Source organism: Gopherus evgoodei, chromosome 10 (genome assembly GCF_007399415.2).
Source record: "Gopherus evgoodei ecotype Sinaloan lineage chromosome 10, rGopEvg1_v1.p, whole genome shotgun sequence".
In the NCBI taxonomy this organism is placed as follows: domain Eukaryota; kingdom Metazoa; phylum Chordata; order Testudines; family Testudinidae; genus Gopherus; species Gopherus evgoodei.
The window spans coordinates 8,198,109-8,213,108 of record NC_044331.1 but is presented as its reverse complement, the minus strand read 5'-3'; the positions used below and the strand labels follow the sequence as shown (position 1 = coordinate 8,213,108).

Here is a 15,000-nt window from a genome sequence, read left to right as displayed (position 1 = left end):
GTGGGTGGGGCCTAGCAAAGGGGGGTATGACCTGAATGCCGCTGCTCTCTGACAATCCGTAGCTAGAATGTCCCCTTTGATACGTGGGTATCGGGATGCGACTGAACTTGGGCCAGGGGCCAAACCAGCTCCCTGGCTGGCGCCAGGATTGGACAGCCACAAAGATGTAGTAAAATCACCTTTGTCTCCCAGCTTCTCCTCCTGTCCCAAGTGCAGCTTGGTGAGACCAAGGGATGTGATCAGGAGTTTAAAGGACATTTAGTGAAGACAGAAGTCAGAATGCATCAGTTTCATACAAAAAGCTCCCTATATTTAATATAATTTTACCAAATAAACTGTTTACTTATGTCTAGGAAATTATTTACAGAGGATGATTTAGGGATACTCCGTACACTAGGTTGATAAAACTCAGAATAAACTTCTTGCATATGCATGTGGTTGCATTTATGTAGTTTACCCATCCAAAAATATTTTTAGGGTGGGAATTATTTTAACAGAAAATCCAGACCCAAGCCAGAAAAATCATACATAATTCATGAATAAATAATTACAATTCATAAACACCTCGAGCCTGGTTCTAACATAGCACACTCTTTTCTATCTAGGGTTAGGAAATGAATTGGGAGCATTGCTGCTATTTTTGGTGGTTACTCCTGTATGTCCATGATGGACTGAATCTGTCTGTCTATAGCTAGATTAGTTCCATTCATCCATACAGAAGAGGAGCAATAAACACTAAAAAGATTAAATTCAAAATGAGTCAAAAAATGAGTGAACTGAACCCAGGAGTGTTTGAGGAATGTTCATCCTCAAATTTAAAGATGTTAATTTTTCTTGTGATTCACTTTACTGGTACTTTCCTCAAGTTCATTTTCACTGTGGCAATGCACAGTTGATGATCACTACCTACAAATGCCCTTCTGTATACTTGGATGTCTTGAGGTGACGATCAGAACTTTAGTCATGATTTTTGCCATCAGGTGAGAACCACGTTGTTTTATGGTGGTGTATGATGGAGTATCCCTCTAACAATAAGATGGTTCAGTTGACACAATTCAAGAAAGTAAAAACAGCAAAGAGTCCTGTGGCACCTTATAGACTAACAGACATATTGGAGCATGAGCTTCATGGGTGAATACCCACTTGGTCATATTCACCCGCGAAAGCTCATGCTCCAATTAACCTATTAGTCTATAAGGTGCCACAGGACTCTTTGCTGCTTGTACAGATCCAGACTAACACGGCTACCCCTCTGATACTTGAATTCAAGAAAGCGTTCACTGTTAAGAGTGAGCCGGTTTCACCTGTGCCCATTATATCTGTCATGTCATGATTGTCTCTCCTCCCAAACAGCATTTATATCACCCATAATGTTGTGTATTTGGTTGTCACGATTTTTGTTCCTATGGCAACTGAGTTAGGGGATAGCCCAGCCAGCTTCGGCTGGTTAGGCGAGCTCTGTGTCTGTAAATAAATGGTAGTTTTGTCAGCTGTCTGCTGTCTGGCCTCAAGTGATTTCTTCCTAAACCGGCTGTCCCCAAGGATATAACAAGTGGTGACGATAGATGGGATTCCGGTGCTGCTCCAGTAACAGAAGGAAGTAGAAGTCAGTAAAGAACAAACAAACAAAAAAAAACTGCTTGTTTGCACTGACTGTGAAAGTGAAACTAAAAATCATGGCTACTCTGACCAGGCCACTGGAACCTTTTAATGAGAATATAGTGCAATGGCATGTGTATACTGAGCGTTTTGAGCTTTTTGTTATTGCAAATGACATTACAGAAGAGAAGAAGGTGCCAATATTCTTAAGTGTTGTAGGAACTAAAACCTACTCCCTGCTACACCCTGTTAAGCCTGAGACTAAATCTTACAGTGACATTGTGGAAATCCTGGGGTCCCATTTTTCCCCAAAACCACTGGTAATTGCTGAAAGATATAGGTTCCACAAAAGAGACCAAAAAGAAGATGAAACAGTTGTACAATTTGTAGCAATTTAAAAAAAGCTAGCAGAACACTGTGAATTTAAAGAGATGTTAAATGATGCCCTGCATGACAGGTTAGTGTGTGGCCTGTACAGTGAAGCTATACGGAAGCACCTACTGACAGAGGCTCAACTTACATTACAGAAGGCTGTTGATATTGCTGTCTCCATGGAACTAGCTACAAGGGAGGCGTAATACATCGGTGCATCCCCTAGGGTGCAAAAAGTGTCACAAGAACCTACCCACAAAACTGTGCAGAGTCAGGAATGTTACCGCTGTGGTAAGCCAGGTCACCAGGCATCAGAATGCTGGTGTAAGGACCTGATGTGTCGACACTGTGGCAGAAAGGGACATATTGAGTGTGCCTGTAAACAAAAGAAAAAGAGGCCTGTGGTTTAGCTGACAAAAAGAGGAACCCTGCATACCCTAGAGCAGACCCAGGATGATCAAGGTGACACCTCATCGCAAGAGGAAGTGCCACTGCATGTTTTGTCTTTGGCGGTGGGCTCACATGAATACTGGGTAACCCCGTTGTTGGGTGGCAAACCTATACACATGGAACTGGACACCGGTGCAGCCGTCTCGCTGGTCTCTGAGACTGTATATAAAGAAAAGCTACAGCATCTTCCGCTTAAACAACAAAAACTGTTCTGAAGACGTATATGGGAGAAGCTGTGCCCATGTTGGGCACTATTGATGTTAAGGTGGAGCTCAATGGACAGGCTGCTAAATTGCCACTGTTTGTGATGAGAGGTAACTACCCAGCCTTAATGGGTAGGTCTTGGCTTGGGAAGATTCAGCTGAACTGGGCAGAAGTGCACCGGATGACTAAAGAAGAAACCAGTCTAACCCCTATACTAAGGAAACAAGCTGCTATTTTTGGAGAGGATTTGGGAATTATGAAGTTAATCACTGTGACATTGAACATTAAACCTGACAGCCCACCAAAATATCTGAAAGCCCGAACTGTGCCATATGCCATCAGGTCAAAAGTTGAAGCAGACCTGGAGCGCCTGGTCACCAATGGAGTCCTAATACCAGTTACCCATAGCCCATGGGCCACTCCTATCATTCCAATAGTGAAGAAAGATGGCTCTCTCCGGATTTGCAATGATTTTAAAGTCACTGTCAACCCAGTGTTGTGTGCAGAGCAATACCCACTTCCTCGCATCGATGACCTCTTCGCAGGCCCGGCTGGGGGACAAAAGTTCAGTGAGTCAAGCATATTTACAGATGCACGTCGATGAAAAGTCCCAAGAGCTGTTGACTGTTGTGACTCATAAGGGGCTTTATCGATACTGTCGCCTACCCTTCGGAATAACGTCTGCTCCCACCCTGTTCCAGAGGGCTATGAACCAGATCTTGTGTGGCTTGTCAGGAGTTCAGTGCTATCTGGATGATGTCCTGGTCACTGGAAGGAATGAAGAGGATCACTTAAAGAATTTAGAGGCTACCCTACAAAAACTGAAAGAGTATGGCCTACGAGTTCACAAAGACAAGTGTGAATTCTTCAAGCCCTCTGCTGAATATTTGGGACACATCATTGATTCTGCAGGTCTTCGTGAGGCCCCTGCAAAAGTTAAACCTATTGTGGAGTCTCCCCCACCTCGAAATGTAAGCCAGCTGCGCTCGTTTCTAGGACTACTGAACTACTATGGAAAGTTCATCTCACAGTTAGCCACACTGCTAAAACCACTTCATGAGCTCCTTGGGCAGAACAAGGCCTGGAAGTGGACTGAAGCCTGTGATGTTGCATTTAATAAAGCTAAGGATGCATTGCTAAATTCTGAAGTTCTCACGCACTTTGATCCATCCTTACCCCTACAATTGGCCTGTGATGCCTCCCCTTATGAAGTGGGAGCAGTCATGTCATACATTATGCCTTCGGGAGAAGAGAGACCTATTGCTTTTGCTTCATGCACTCTAAGCAAAGCAGAAACTAACTACACCCAAATCGAACGTGAGGCATTAGGAATTGTTTTTGGAATTCAGAAGTTTCATCAGTACCTGTTTGGGCGGAAGTTTACTCTTCTCACAGACCATCGACCTCTGATGTCAATTTTTGGACCCTACACAGGCATTCCCCCATTAGCTGCTAGTCATATGCAAAGTTGGACATTGTTATTTTCAGCACACACATATGAAATCAAATATCGGAAATCCACTCTGCACGGCAATGCAGATGGCCTCTCAAGGTTGCCTTTGCCGGTCAAACATCAAGTTAGTGCCCAAAAGGAAATCTTCTACTTTGAACAGGTAGAGAATACACCCATCACTACTACTCAGATAAAGAAGGCAACTCGCGTTGACCAAGTATTTTCCCAAGTTATGGACCTGGTGATGCATGGAAAATCTCGACAAACCTCTCCGATCTCACCCGACCTTGTTACCTACATGTCAGGAGGACGGAGCTATCGGTCCAATCTGGTTGTTTGTTGTGGGGGAGACATGTCATTATTCCACCACCACTGAGATCACAGATGTTAGAACAGCTACGTTCCGGTCACTGTGGAATAGTGCACATGAAGGAAATTGCACGAAGCTATTTTTGGTGGCCTGGATTGGACAGTGCTATTGAAGAGAATGCAAAAGCTTGTATGTCATGTCAGGGTGTGAGGAATGCACCCCAGTGGACACCCCTACACCCATAGGACTGGCCTGAAAACCTGTGGCAACGTATTCACATTGACTTCGCTGGCCCCCTTGAAGGAAGCATGTTCTTGGTGGCAGTAACCGGCTGCCCCCAAGGATATAACACATAACAATGAAAATATCATCGTGTGGGACTTGCTGATGAGGTTCTGCAGAATGTTATAAAAAGTATCCTTATTATCATTGTATTCTCCTGTTGGGGCGTAGCATTGAATGATGATCATTTTCAGCGTGTCTGAAATCTTGCTCATATCTTTCTCTCATTCACTGGTTGCCAGTCTGAAATGGCTCTTCGTGCAGCATCATTCCAGAATAATGCAGCTTCTTCTATGCCTCCATCTGGGGCCCTTGAGTAAATCTTACTTTTATTGTTGCCTATGGTGAGGGCCTACATTGTCTCATCTGCCCACTGTAGTCACTGGCAGATCCTGCTACTCGCTAGCTCCCCCCCTCTGTGCAGGGTTAATTGCTAAATTGACCTGATTCTCTGCTCACCCTGAACTCTTGTTGAGTTATTCACATGTAGTTATCAGACAAAATTGTGGCCAAATTTTGGCTGCTCTTGTGAGAGCACAGGGAACAAACTTCCCAGTGCTTGTGCTCCTTGTGTGCAAGCTATGGGGCTGGATTGGACATGGATGTCATTGCTCGGACCATGAAGCATCTCAGAGGAGATGCTGTCCAACCACACGGGAACACATGCTGCTCCACCAAAAAAGAAAAATTAAATGTTCTTCTAGACACATTCCTGGCAGTGGCTTTGGAGACATTCTGTCTGCCTAAGTGCTCCGCAGGTAGAACATCTCTGTTCACTGCTGGGAATTTCCACCTCCACACAAGGGCAAAATCCAGCAATGCTGTGATTGTAAAAGCCATAATCTGGGCCTGGATGCTTTATTACCATTGTTTCTGTTGGTGGTCATTTGCTTTGCATGCGTTGCTTCATGGTAATAATTCAGTTACCTAATGACCTCACTGAAATGTTAAGACCAAGGGTTATTGGTCTAGAGCCTTGTGGCATATTATGTTTGCTTTCATCTCAGCATGTATTTTCTCTTGTGTTGTTTCAGGTCCCTTCTTGGAGTTTCCGGCATTCCTGAGTGACTCTCTGGAAGTCCTTTATCTAAATGACAATCAGCTAGACACTGTCCCACAATCTATTTGCCTTTTGAAAGGTCTAACAGAGCTTTATTTAGGGAAGTAAGTACATGCCATGGAAAGCCACATTATTGCTCTGCTGCTTTGATGATCAACCTTCTCTCTTAGGCTACATCTACACTACAGGCTGGGGATATGATTCCCAGCTCCATTCATAGAATCTTAGATTATCAGGGTTGGAAGGGACCTCAGAAGGTCATCTAGTTCAGCTCCCTGCTCAAAGCAGGACCAATCCCCAGACAGATTTTTGCCCCAGATCCCTATAATGATCCCCTCAAAGATTGAACTCCTAGCCCTAGTTTTAGCAGGCCAATGCTCAAACCACTGAGCTATCCCCCCGTTAGATAAACTCATGCTAGCTCTCATTGAGCTAGCAGGCTACAAATACTAGTGTAGATGTGGTAACTCAGGCAGCAGCATGGGTTAGCCACCCCCAAGTACAACCCCACCCAGACCCAGACCCTGCTCAAGCCCAATCTCCAAATGTAGACGTACCCTTAGAGTTGAGGGGATGAACACATGTAAAGTCAGAGGGAGCTGAAGGCACTCAGCACCTCATAGGATTGGGCCCATAGATTTGTATAATTAGGTTGGAGATTTTAACCTTTAAACTCTAGGAAGGACAGTGGTTCTAATGGGCTGAGCAGAGAGAAATGGATGCTGCTGGCCTGAATGCTAATCCTGACTCTCCACTGTCTCCTTCTGTAGCCTTAAGCCTTAACCTTTCTGCCCAAGCTTTCTCATCTATAAACTGGAGGTGATAATATGTACCTGTCGTACCGGGTTAATTACATTTTACAAGCACTTTGAAGATGGAAAGCGCTATGGAAGTGCTGAGTATTCTTATGAAAATGTTAATAGGAGAGAGGGGCAGATCTTTGTAAAGGCAGAATTGTGTAATATGGGAGCCCATAACAGTAGCTACGTACTTACAAACCCAGTTATTGGTAGATTTATTTATTTTCCACCAGTAATCCTGGTATCCGAGAGCTCCCTCCAGAGCTTGGACAGCTGGCTAATCTTTGGCAGCTGGATATTGAGGAACTAAATATCAGCAACATTCCTGCAGAGATCATAAAAGAGGGTAAGTCTGTATTCTACACATATTTTAATAAATTCATCTCTTTGAACAGATCATCAGAATCACTTTTTTGAAATCGTCTTCAACAGGAAAGAACTGTGTCTGCACAGGGAAAGTTAAAAGGAATTGCATAGGGAACTTCCCACACACTGCAAAGTCAACCCCAGGACACAACAGGGGAGGGGTCCAGGCCCTCTCTTGGCCATGGATGCTACCACACAGTGTCTTCTGGTCTCTCTAGTGGAAGGGGAGGTGACATGGGGAGAGGTCCCAGGCTCTCTGAGGAGAGGGAAGGGGAGGCAGGAAGAGATCTGGGCTGGTTCCAATTCTTTTGGGGACAGGGGGAGAGACCGAGAGAACCCAGTTGATCTCCCTCACCCAGGGCCAGTCCTTGGAGATGGGAAAGAAACAGCAATCAAATCTTTCAGCACCAGCATGGCCTGAAATGGGGGCTGCATCTGTTCCTGGAGCTTTGGCTCCCAAGATACCCTTGATCTGGCTCCCCATTTACCAGAACCCTGTGAACCATCTCCTAATGCAGCCTCCTCCACCTCTTCTGGTTCCAGGACCTCATCTTGAGAAAATTCTTTTTGCGCCACTGTTCAAACCTCAATGCAAAACCCTGACCATTGGTTCCATTTACGAAATATTTTTATCTCAGAAGAATGACCTGTAAATACAACCTTTTGTTGGCAATATATTATGCCAGAGAACTTTTGTGGTGGATTTTATAGGATTGTAAATAGTTTATAATATTTTGACAGCCCTTCTCAAGTATTTTGCAGTGTGATGGCCCAAAACACTGCAGAGTAACATTAATGTGTAAGCTGTCATGTTTTGGACTAATTATAACAGCATAGTCTTTTATTTTAAAAAAAATGATTTTTTCTTAAATAAAGTGCTGTGATCTAAACCTAGTTTTAAGTAGAAACATGAAAGTACAAGGACATACTGAGTATATGCCAATGCTGTATTAGTGTGTTATGTTTCCTTTGAGCTTTTGAAGAGTGAAAACGAAAGTATTTTTTTTCTCTTTACACTGACTCCCTGTAGCCTCTTGCTGTGTTGACCTTTTGGTTGGATCAGGTCTGTCCATTAGGAATTTCATTCCTTTTGTTTATTCTCTGAGCCCTTTTGATCAACAGAGAAACTGCAGTGAAAATACTTCTACTACCGGTATGCCCGCTGCACTAGATTTTAAATGGCCTTTTGCTAACCACAGGATATGTCCACCCTTTTTTCCAATAGGCCCTAAAACAATATTAGCATACTTGCGGGCACAGCTGCGCAAAGCAGAGAAATGCAAGCTGATGAAGATGATTATTGTCGGTCCTCCGCGGCAGGGAAAGTCAACATTTATCGAGATCTTGCAGACAGGGAAAGCGCCACAGATGATGCACAGTGACACCACCATACGGACAACAAAATGGGAGCTTCAGAAACCAGCTGGACTCAAAGCCAAGGTGAATAATGGTCAGAGATACTTTGCTAGTGTAGAATGGTTTGGAACAGGAAGGATTGCCGGTGGGTCATATAGTCTGCCCCTTAAACCAGTGCTAGACTGACTTCTGGAAGGGGGAGGGGTAGCTCAGTGGTTTGAGCATTGGCCTGCTCAACCCAGGGTTGTGAGCTCAGTCCTTAAGGGGGCCATTTAGGACCCTGGGGGAAAGAGGAAAAACACAACACCACAATTGTCAGGGACAGTACTTGGCCTTACTAGTGAAGGCAGGGGACTGGACTCAATGACCTTTCAATGTCCCTTCCATCTCTATGAGATAGGAATATCTCCACATATTTCATTATCCCTAAACCAGACCTTGTAGATGGTGTTAATTTACTCCTGTGACTCACCATTCCCTTTGGCAGCTTGTTTCATTGTGCAGTTGTCTACATTCCTACACTGTAGTTAATACTTAATGGTCCCTGCCCTCTTTGAAACATCCTTTATTCAGTGCTTAATTTCTAATGAAAGGCATAGCAGGGCACAAGCAATTTTTTTACATTCATAACTGATGCAGCAAGCCCAGAGGTGCCAGGGCTATGAACAGGCAAGCCCTGGCACAAATTAAGCACTGCCTGTGTTTACCACTAGTCACTTCTCACATCTTCCCTTTCTATTAAACATGCCTAGTTCTGACAACCCTTCATTATTTTCTTCTGGGCACTAAGGCCCAGATCCACAAAGGTATGTGGGCTTCTAACTCCCCTTGAAATCAAGTGAATCTAAGGAGAGTCATCTAACTGCCTTTGATTTCAATGGGCATAGGGAACTTAACTCATGTAGGCATTTCTGAAAAGCCCATTAGCTGCCTGTCTGCATCTTAGGGAGCTAGTTACCTTTGAAAATCTGATTCAAGGAAATCAATGGCCCTATTTGCCAGCTCCCAAGTGGAAAATAAGGCTTTGGTAGAGAAATGAGTGGTCATAGACATAAGAATGTACACTCTTGAGCAGAGAGAGCAAGGTGAAACCAAATATCGGCTTATAACCAGTGGCTATAGCACCACTTTCAGAACTGCAGCAGAACAACTGTTTTCAAATCTTCAGCTGGCCAAGAGCTTTATTCCCTAAACTGTTTGTTTCAAGACACTGATAACTCCCCATTTTTGGCAAACCTTATGCCATTTTTTTAAATAGATGCTTACTATATGAAAGATTAAATCAGGCTCTGTGAAGCAAGCTCCTGTGGAGAAGAGAGGGGACAGTTTAAAAGAAAATTTCCAATGGAAAACAGATGCTGCAAAACATTTTTTAGATTGGTGGAAAAGGGAAAGACATTTCTGCCAGTCCTTATCATAAAACCTTATAGAGTTTAATTGGGATGAGACCAGTGGGATCCTATAGAAGCATCACAGAATTTACTGTACAATCCTATGGAATTGAATGGAGAATGATCTTTTATGAGCTAGTTGAACTAACTTATAGAATTGTAAAGCAGGGATGAATTCTATAAGGTTCGAATCAGCTACAGAAATGTAAACATTTTCTATTTGGTTCCATGGAACTTTTCTTTAAGGCTAGGGTGTTTCTTTTCCATTCTTTCTAAGTTGGGCACAGTGAGTCACAGCCCAGTGAAAGAACATGGAAATGTTTGTATGTTGAACAAAGAGCCCTGGAGATACAAATTTTTCAGAGATTAGCATCCGTGGAGCACCATTCAATTAACTAAGCTATCTCCTGCATTTCTGCAGAATGCAGCCTGCAGACAACACTTCACTGATCAAGAAAATCCAGTTTGAGATCTTAGGCCTTTAAAGTGGAATTTAATATTCTGACAAAGTTACTGACTGATCTGCAAAGGACTAGAATCCTATAAACAGTGGCCAAACGGTCTGGTTCTTACCTCACTTACAATGGTATAACTCTGTTATTTTGAGTGGAATCATTCCTGATTTACACCTGAGGTCAGTATCAGGCCCTGTGTAGCCATAAGACTCTGACCTTACTAACCCTGAATTCCACCACAGGACAGTAGAAATGGGCCTTGTCCTTCAGATGCATCACAGGGGGGCAGGAACACAGGGCCGTTCTCAAGCTCCTGCACCCTAGGCAGGTGGAGGGGCCCAGGCTCCCTGGCCTGGCTCTGGCTTCTGCCTTGGATGGGGCTTTGGGGGAAGAGGAGCAGCAGATGTGGGCCACAGAGCATGTTCGAATAAATACACAAAAGATACAAAGATACTACACTGGTGGGGGTTATAAGCACCACAGATAGAACCCAGGCTGTAGGGGACAGAGTCATATCCAGTACTTTAAAACTTCCTCTCAAATTCAAGGGAGTCTGGATTTGAGAGTGCTCTTTTGGACCACCTCCGGCATTACACTGCACCTGGCATCAGGGTTTCTAGGGACATCCAGCAGTGTTAATCAGTGGCATGAGAAGCTTTGAACACCAAAGTATCTAGACAGATCCTACGCTTATGCAGCCTTGATGGGAATCAGGACTAAGGGTACGTCTACATTTCGAGCTGGAGGTGTATTCACACCAGCTCAAGGAGACATACCTGTGCTAGCTCTGATCAAGCTAGTGGGCTAAAAATAGAAATGTAGCAACTGTGGTAGGAGGGGTTTGTCGCCCAAGTATGTGCCTAGCGTCTTGCACAGGATTGTACTCAAGGCAGCTAGGCCCTGCTACTGCTTATGCTGCTGCAGCTGCTCTGTTTTTGGCTTAGTAGCTTGACCAAGGTTTTCCTTTCCAGCTCAAGGTGTAGACATACCTTCTGTGGAATGAAAATGGTTTCTGCAGGGAGCTTCCCTCTACCCCAACTCTGTATAATGCACTTTTGGCTAACTAGCTTTAGCAAATCTATTAAATATGCCACAATCAAGTATGAAAACCATTCTTATTCCTGAGCCAGTGAATTACATGGCTCAGAATCAGTCTTTTGCTTGTGCTGGAGCATTAGCTGGAGATTTACCAGTATCAATGGTGCCACTATAGTCTTAGCAGCAAGTTATTAGTTCTGATTTCCTGCATGGAAATGGCAGCCACATTCAATAATTGCTTGTGGATTTTAATTTCCTTGAGGCACAATTGCAACATCGATACTGTTCTAATATCCTACTTTATGCAGACACCAAGGCCTCGGTTTATACTTCAGCTATTATCGCTCCATGACTTACTCTAGCTGTTTTATTTGACCACTTCTTTTTGTCTAAGTAGATAGATTCAGTGGAATTCAATGTCTGGGATATCGGGGGCCCAGCAAGCATGTCTACCGTCAATCAGTGTTTCTTCACGGACAAAGCATTATATGTAGTTGTGTGGAACTTGGCACTAGGAGAAGAGGCTGTTGCAAACCTTCAGTTCTGGTTGCTGAACATTGAGGTAATAAGTCACTTTGGGTTGTGGGATTTTTTTTAGTAGTATTTCTGTCCATCAGTGGGGATGTTTTACATTCATTTAGAACCTCTCTTATAAGCTCAGCTATCTGTGAATTTTATGTTGTTCTTGGGATATAAATTGCCATTGAACCATAGATAGGTCACTGCATTTAATGGTTTTAATTCATCATCTATGCACATCAGAGAGTGAAACAAAAGCTGATATTTAAATTCAGACTAAGCCAAACCTGCAAATACTCATTAGTGTCTAGTCAGTGTGGGTTGAGGGGATTTCTAAGCAGTTTCTATCTTGTGCTGGTTAGTTGCACTTATTCTAGTCTTCTGGCCCAGAGATGTTCTGTTTTAACATTATTTAGTTCAGATATTTAGGTCTCCAGTGCTCTCTATGGCTGAATTCCATTTCAATGCATAAAGATAGGTCCGAGCTACAGGGTTGACATTCAGCGTTCAATGGTGTTTGGATCTGGAGATTGAGTTAATACCATAACAGAGAGTATGGTTACACTGGAACCGTGGGGTGTGACTGTAGCTTGTGTAGACATTTCCAAGTCAGCTTTAATCGAGCTAGTTCAGGTACCAGAGCAGTGAAACTGTTGCAGCACGCACATAATTACCCAGAATTCAAGGGAGCTTGTAAAGCCTGTGCTGAAGAATGTACTGTTGCAGCTTCACTGGTCTGATACCTGAGCTAGCTAGAGTAAAGGCAGCTCTGGTATTTCTGCTTGACACCAGATACCCATAAGGGTAGTGTGGACGTACCCTGAGAAAGGGGCTAGCAACACAATTTGGTTCTGATCTCTTGTCAGTTCCGTACATTACATAGTCTGGGTGCAAATCAGGGTCCATGTTTTTCCTTTCAGGCCAAAGCTCCAAATTCTGTCGTGTTAGTGGTAGGAACACACCTAGACCTTATCGAAACTAAATTTCGCATTGAAAGGATAGCAACTCTTAGAGCTTATGTCCTGGCTCTTTGTCGCTCTCCTTCTGGATCAAGAGCTACTGGCTTTCCAGATATCACATACAAGCATTTACAGTAAGTACAATATCCCTTATATCACTGTGTCTCAACCAATGGGTTATACTTTATGGCCCCTAAATGTAAGTAGCTTTTGTAAATTTTTTGTTTCCTTGCTAACAATAGATCTAAAAACTCATTAGCTTTATACTTCATCTGTATTTTGGATTTTTTCTGGTATAATTAGAGAGAGAAGTATGGCATGCTATAGTGGGCTCAACATGGGTCTAAGAGGCAGGAACTCCTGAGTTCTAATCACAGCTGTGACGTTGGGCAAATCACTTACACTGCCTTCATTGTACCTCATTTTCCCTCTAAGTAAAATAAGTGTTACCCTTCTGCCCCTTTGAGTTGGCAGCAACAAGGGCCGGGTTCAGTATCCAGGGGTTTCGTTTCAATAACACAATGCATAACCGGCTCAAGCCCCCACCCAGTGACCTGGGACACTTACATACCACCCCCCCCGGGTGCCTCTAGGAGGCAATACTTCCCCTCTCGCAAGCACGGAGTCTGAGTGTAGCAAAATCCTTTTAATAAAGGAGGGAGACAATATGGCATCACATTGGAGAGACACCACAAACGGGATTATAACGCAAACCATAAGCAAAAACCCACCTCCAAGTACGTTTGGCAATGTCCTTTCCCCCATAGGGTCTTAAGTTCAATCACCCCAAAGTCCAACAACCCAAAAGTCTCTGGTCAGTGCCACCCCAGAGTTCAAAAGTTTATCTGCAGAGTTTTACCCCCCCTCAGCTTGGGTGGAAATGAGGGGGGCCCCCACAGGGTGGTGAGGCCCACACAGAGTGGTAAGGGGCACCTTACATGGGTCTCCATGGAGTTCTGCTGCAGCCTTCATCACGACCAGCTCCGCCTCACCAGGTGTGCCGCTCCTCCAGCCGACTCGTGAGCCACTCCGCTCACTGTGTCATGGGCTGCTCCAACATCCTCCAAACTGCTCTGCTCTGCCAGCTGCTTAGTGATAGGTCTTTAGGCTCCCCCCATTAGTTAGCACAGCACTTAGTGCTCTCAGCTCCATAATTCCAGCTCTTTAGTGATTCCAGCTCTTAGCGATTTCAGCTCATAGTAGGGGAGCCCTGGCGCTGGTGCACCGTTGGTCCAACATGAATTCAGCTCAGTAGTCTTTAGATGGACTCCTAATGGAATCAAAATTAGCTCTACTCTTTAACAGTGGAGAGAGGAGAATGTGCAATCAGAGTCCCAGGCCCTCAAAAGGGGCCCATACCATCAGGTACACACACCAGTCCCCAACCTCTCTCCCTTCACTGGGTTTTGAAACCCATGTCCCTTGTCTAGGAAGTGTCATTTAATTTATATTGAGACATCTCTGTCATAGACTCATAGACTCTAGGACTGGAAGGGACCTCGGGAGGTCATCAAGTCCAGTCCCCTGCCCTCATGGCAGGACCAAATACTGTCTAGACCATCCCTAATAGACATTTATCTAACCTACTCTTAAATATCTCCAGCGATGGAGATTCCACAACTTCCCTAGGCAATCTATTCCAGTGTTTAACTACACTGACAGTTAGAAACTTTTTCCTAATGTCCAACCTAAATCTCCCTTGCTGCAGTTTAAGCCCATTGCTTCTTGTTCTATCATTGGAGGCTAAGGTGAACAAGTTTTCTCCCTCCTCCTGATGACACCCTTTTAGATACCTGTCATAAAGCAGTCTCGTAGTTCCTCATTCACATAATCGGGTGGCAACACTTTATTTATCCCGCCCCAATAACAAAGAAATTGGGGATCCCAGAGCTGTCAAAATAACCATCCCAGGCTGCCTTGGGCTATGCTGGGCGTGCCCATGCAAATCACTTTCTGAAATTCTTCCCACGCTTCCCATAATTCACCACCAGATGTCAGGGTAGAGCTCATCCTGACTCTGCTTACATCAGGATAAAATTTATTAACTAGTTCACAAGGGAGTTGTATCCATTGAGTGATTAATGTTGTAAATGCTTTAAAGATAAAGATGGCAACTGTTCTATAAGATCTAAGCATTATTATTGCCAATTAACAATAGATTGATGGGATTTGTAATATTTGCAAGATAAATGCCTTTGTAACTTTACAACACTATTATTACATATTAGTTGCATTCTCGTAGCAACTAGGATTCCTGATCCTGGACTAGGACTCCATTGTGCTAGGTGCTGTACGAACTCAGAACAAAAAGCTGGTCCCTGCCACAAAGGGCTTACAGTCTACATCATTTTTTATTTTAGAAAGGCCGAAGAGTCGTCGACTGCTC

At 43.9% G+C, this 15,000-nt stretch overlaps 1 protein-coding gene across 5 annotated transcripts in view; it reads left to right on the top strand.

Moving 5' to 3' along the window:
• Positions 1-15,000, top strand: part of LRRK1 (leucine rich repeat kinase 1) — a 111,450-nt gene that overhangs the window by 60,020 nt on the left and 36,430 nt on the right. For all 5 annotated transcript variants that reach the window (XM_030577923.1, XM_030577919.1, XM_030577922.1 and 2 more), the window contains 5 exons: positions 5,705-5,834; positions 6,764-6,876; positions 8,122-8,336; positions 11,534-11,698; positions 12,576-12,748. In XM_030577923.1, the coding sequence (XP_030433783.1) occupies positions 5,705-5,834; positions 6,764-6,876; positions 8,122-8,336; positions 11,534-11,698; positions 12,576-12,748 (796 nt within the window). The remainder of the gene's footprint in view (positions 1-5,704; positions 5,835-6,763; positions 6,877-8,121; positions 8,337-11,533; positions 11,699-12,575; positions 12,749-15,000) is intronic.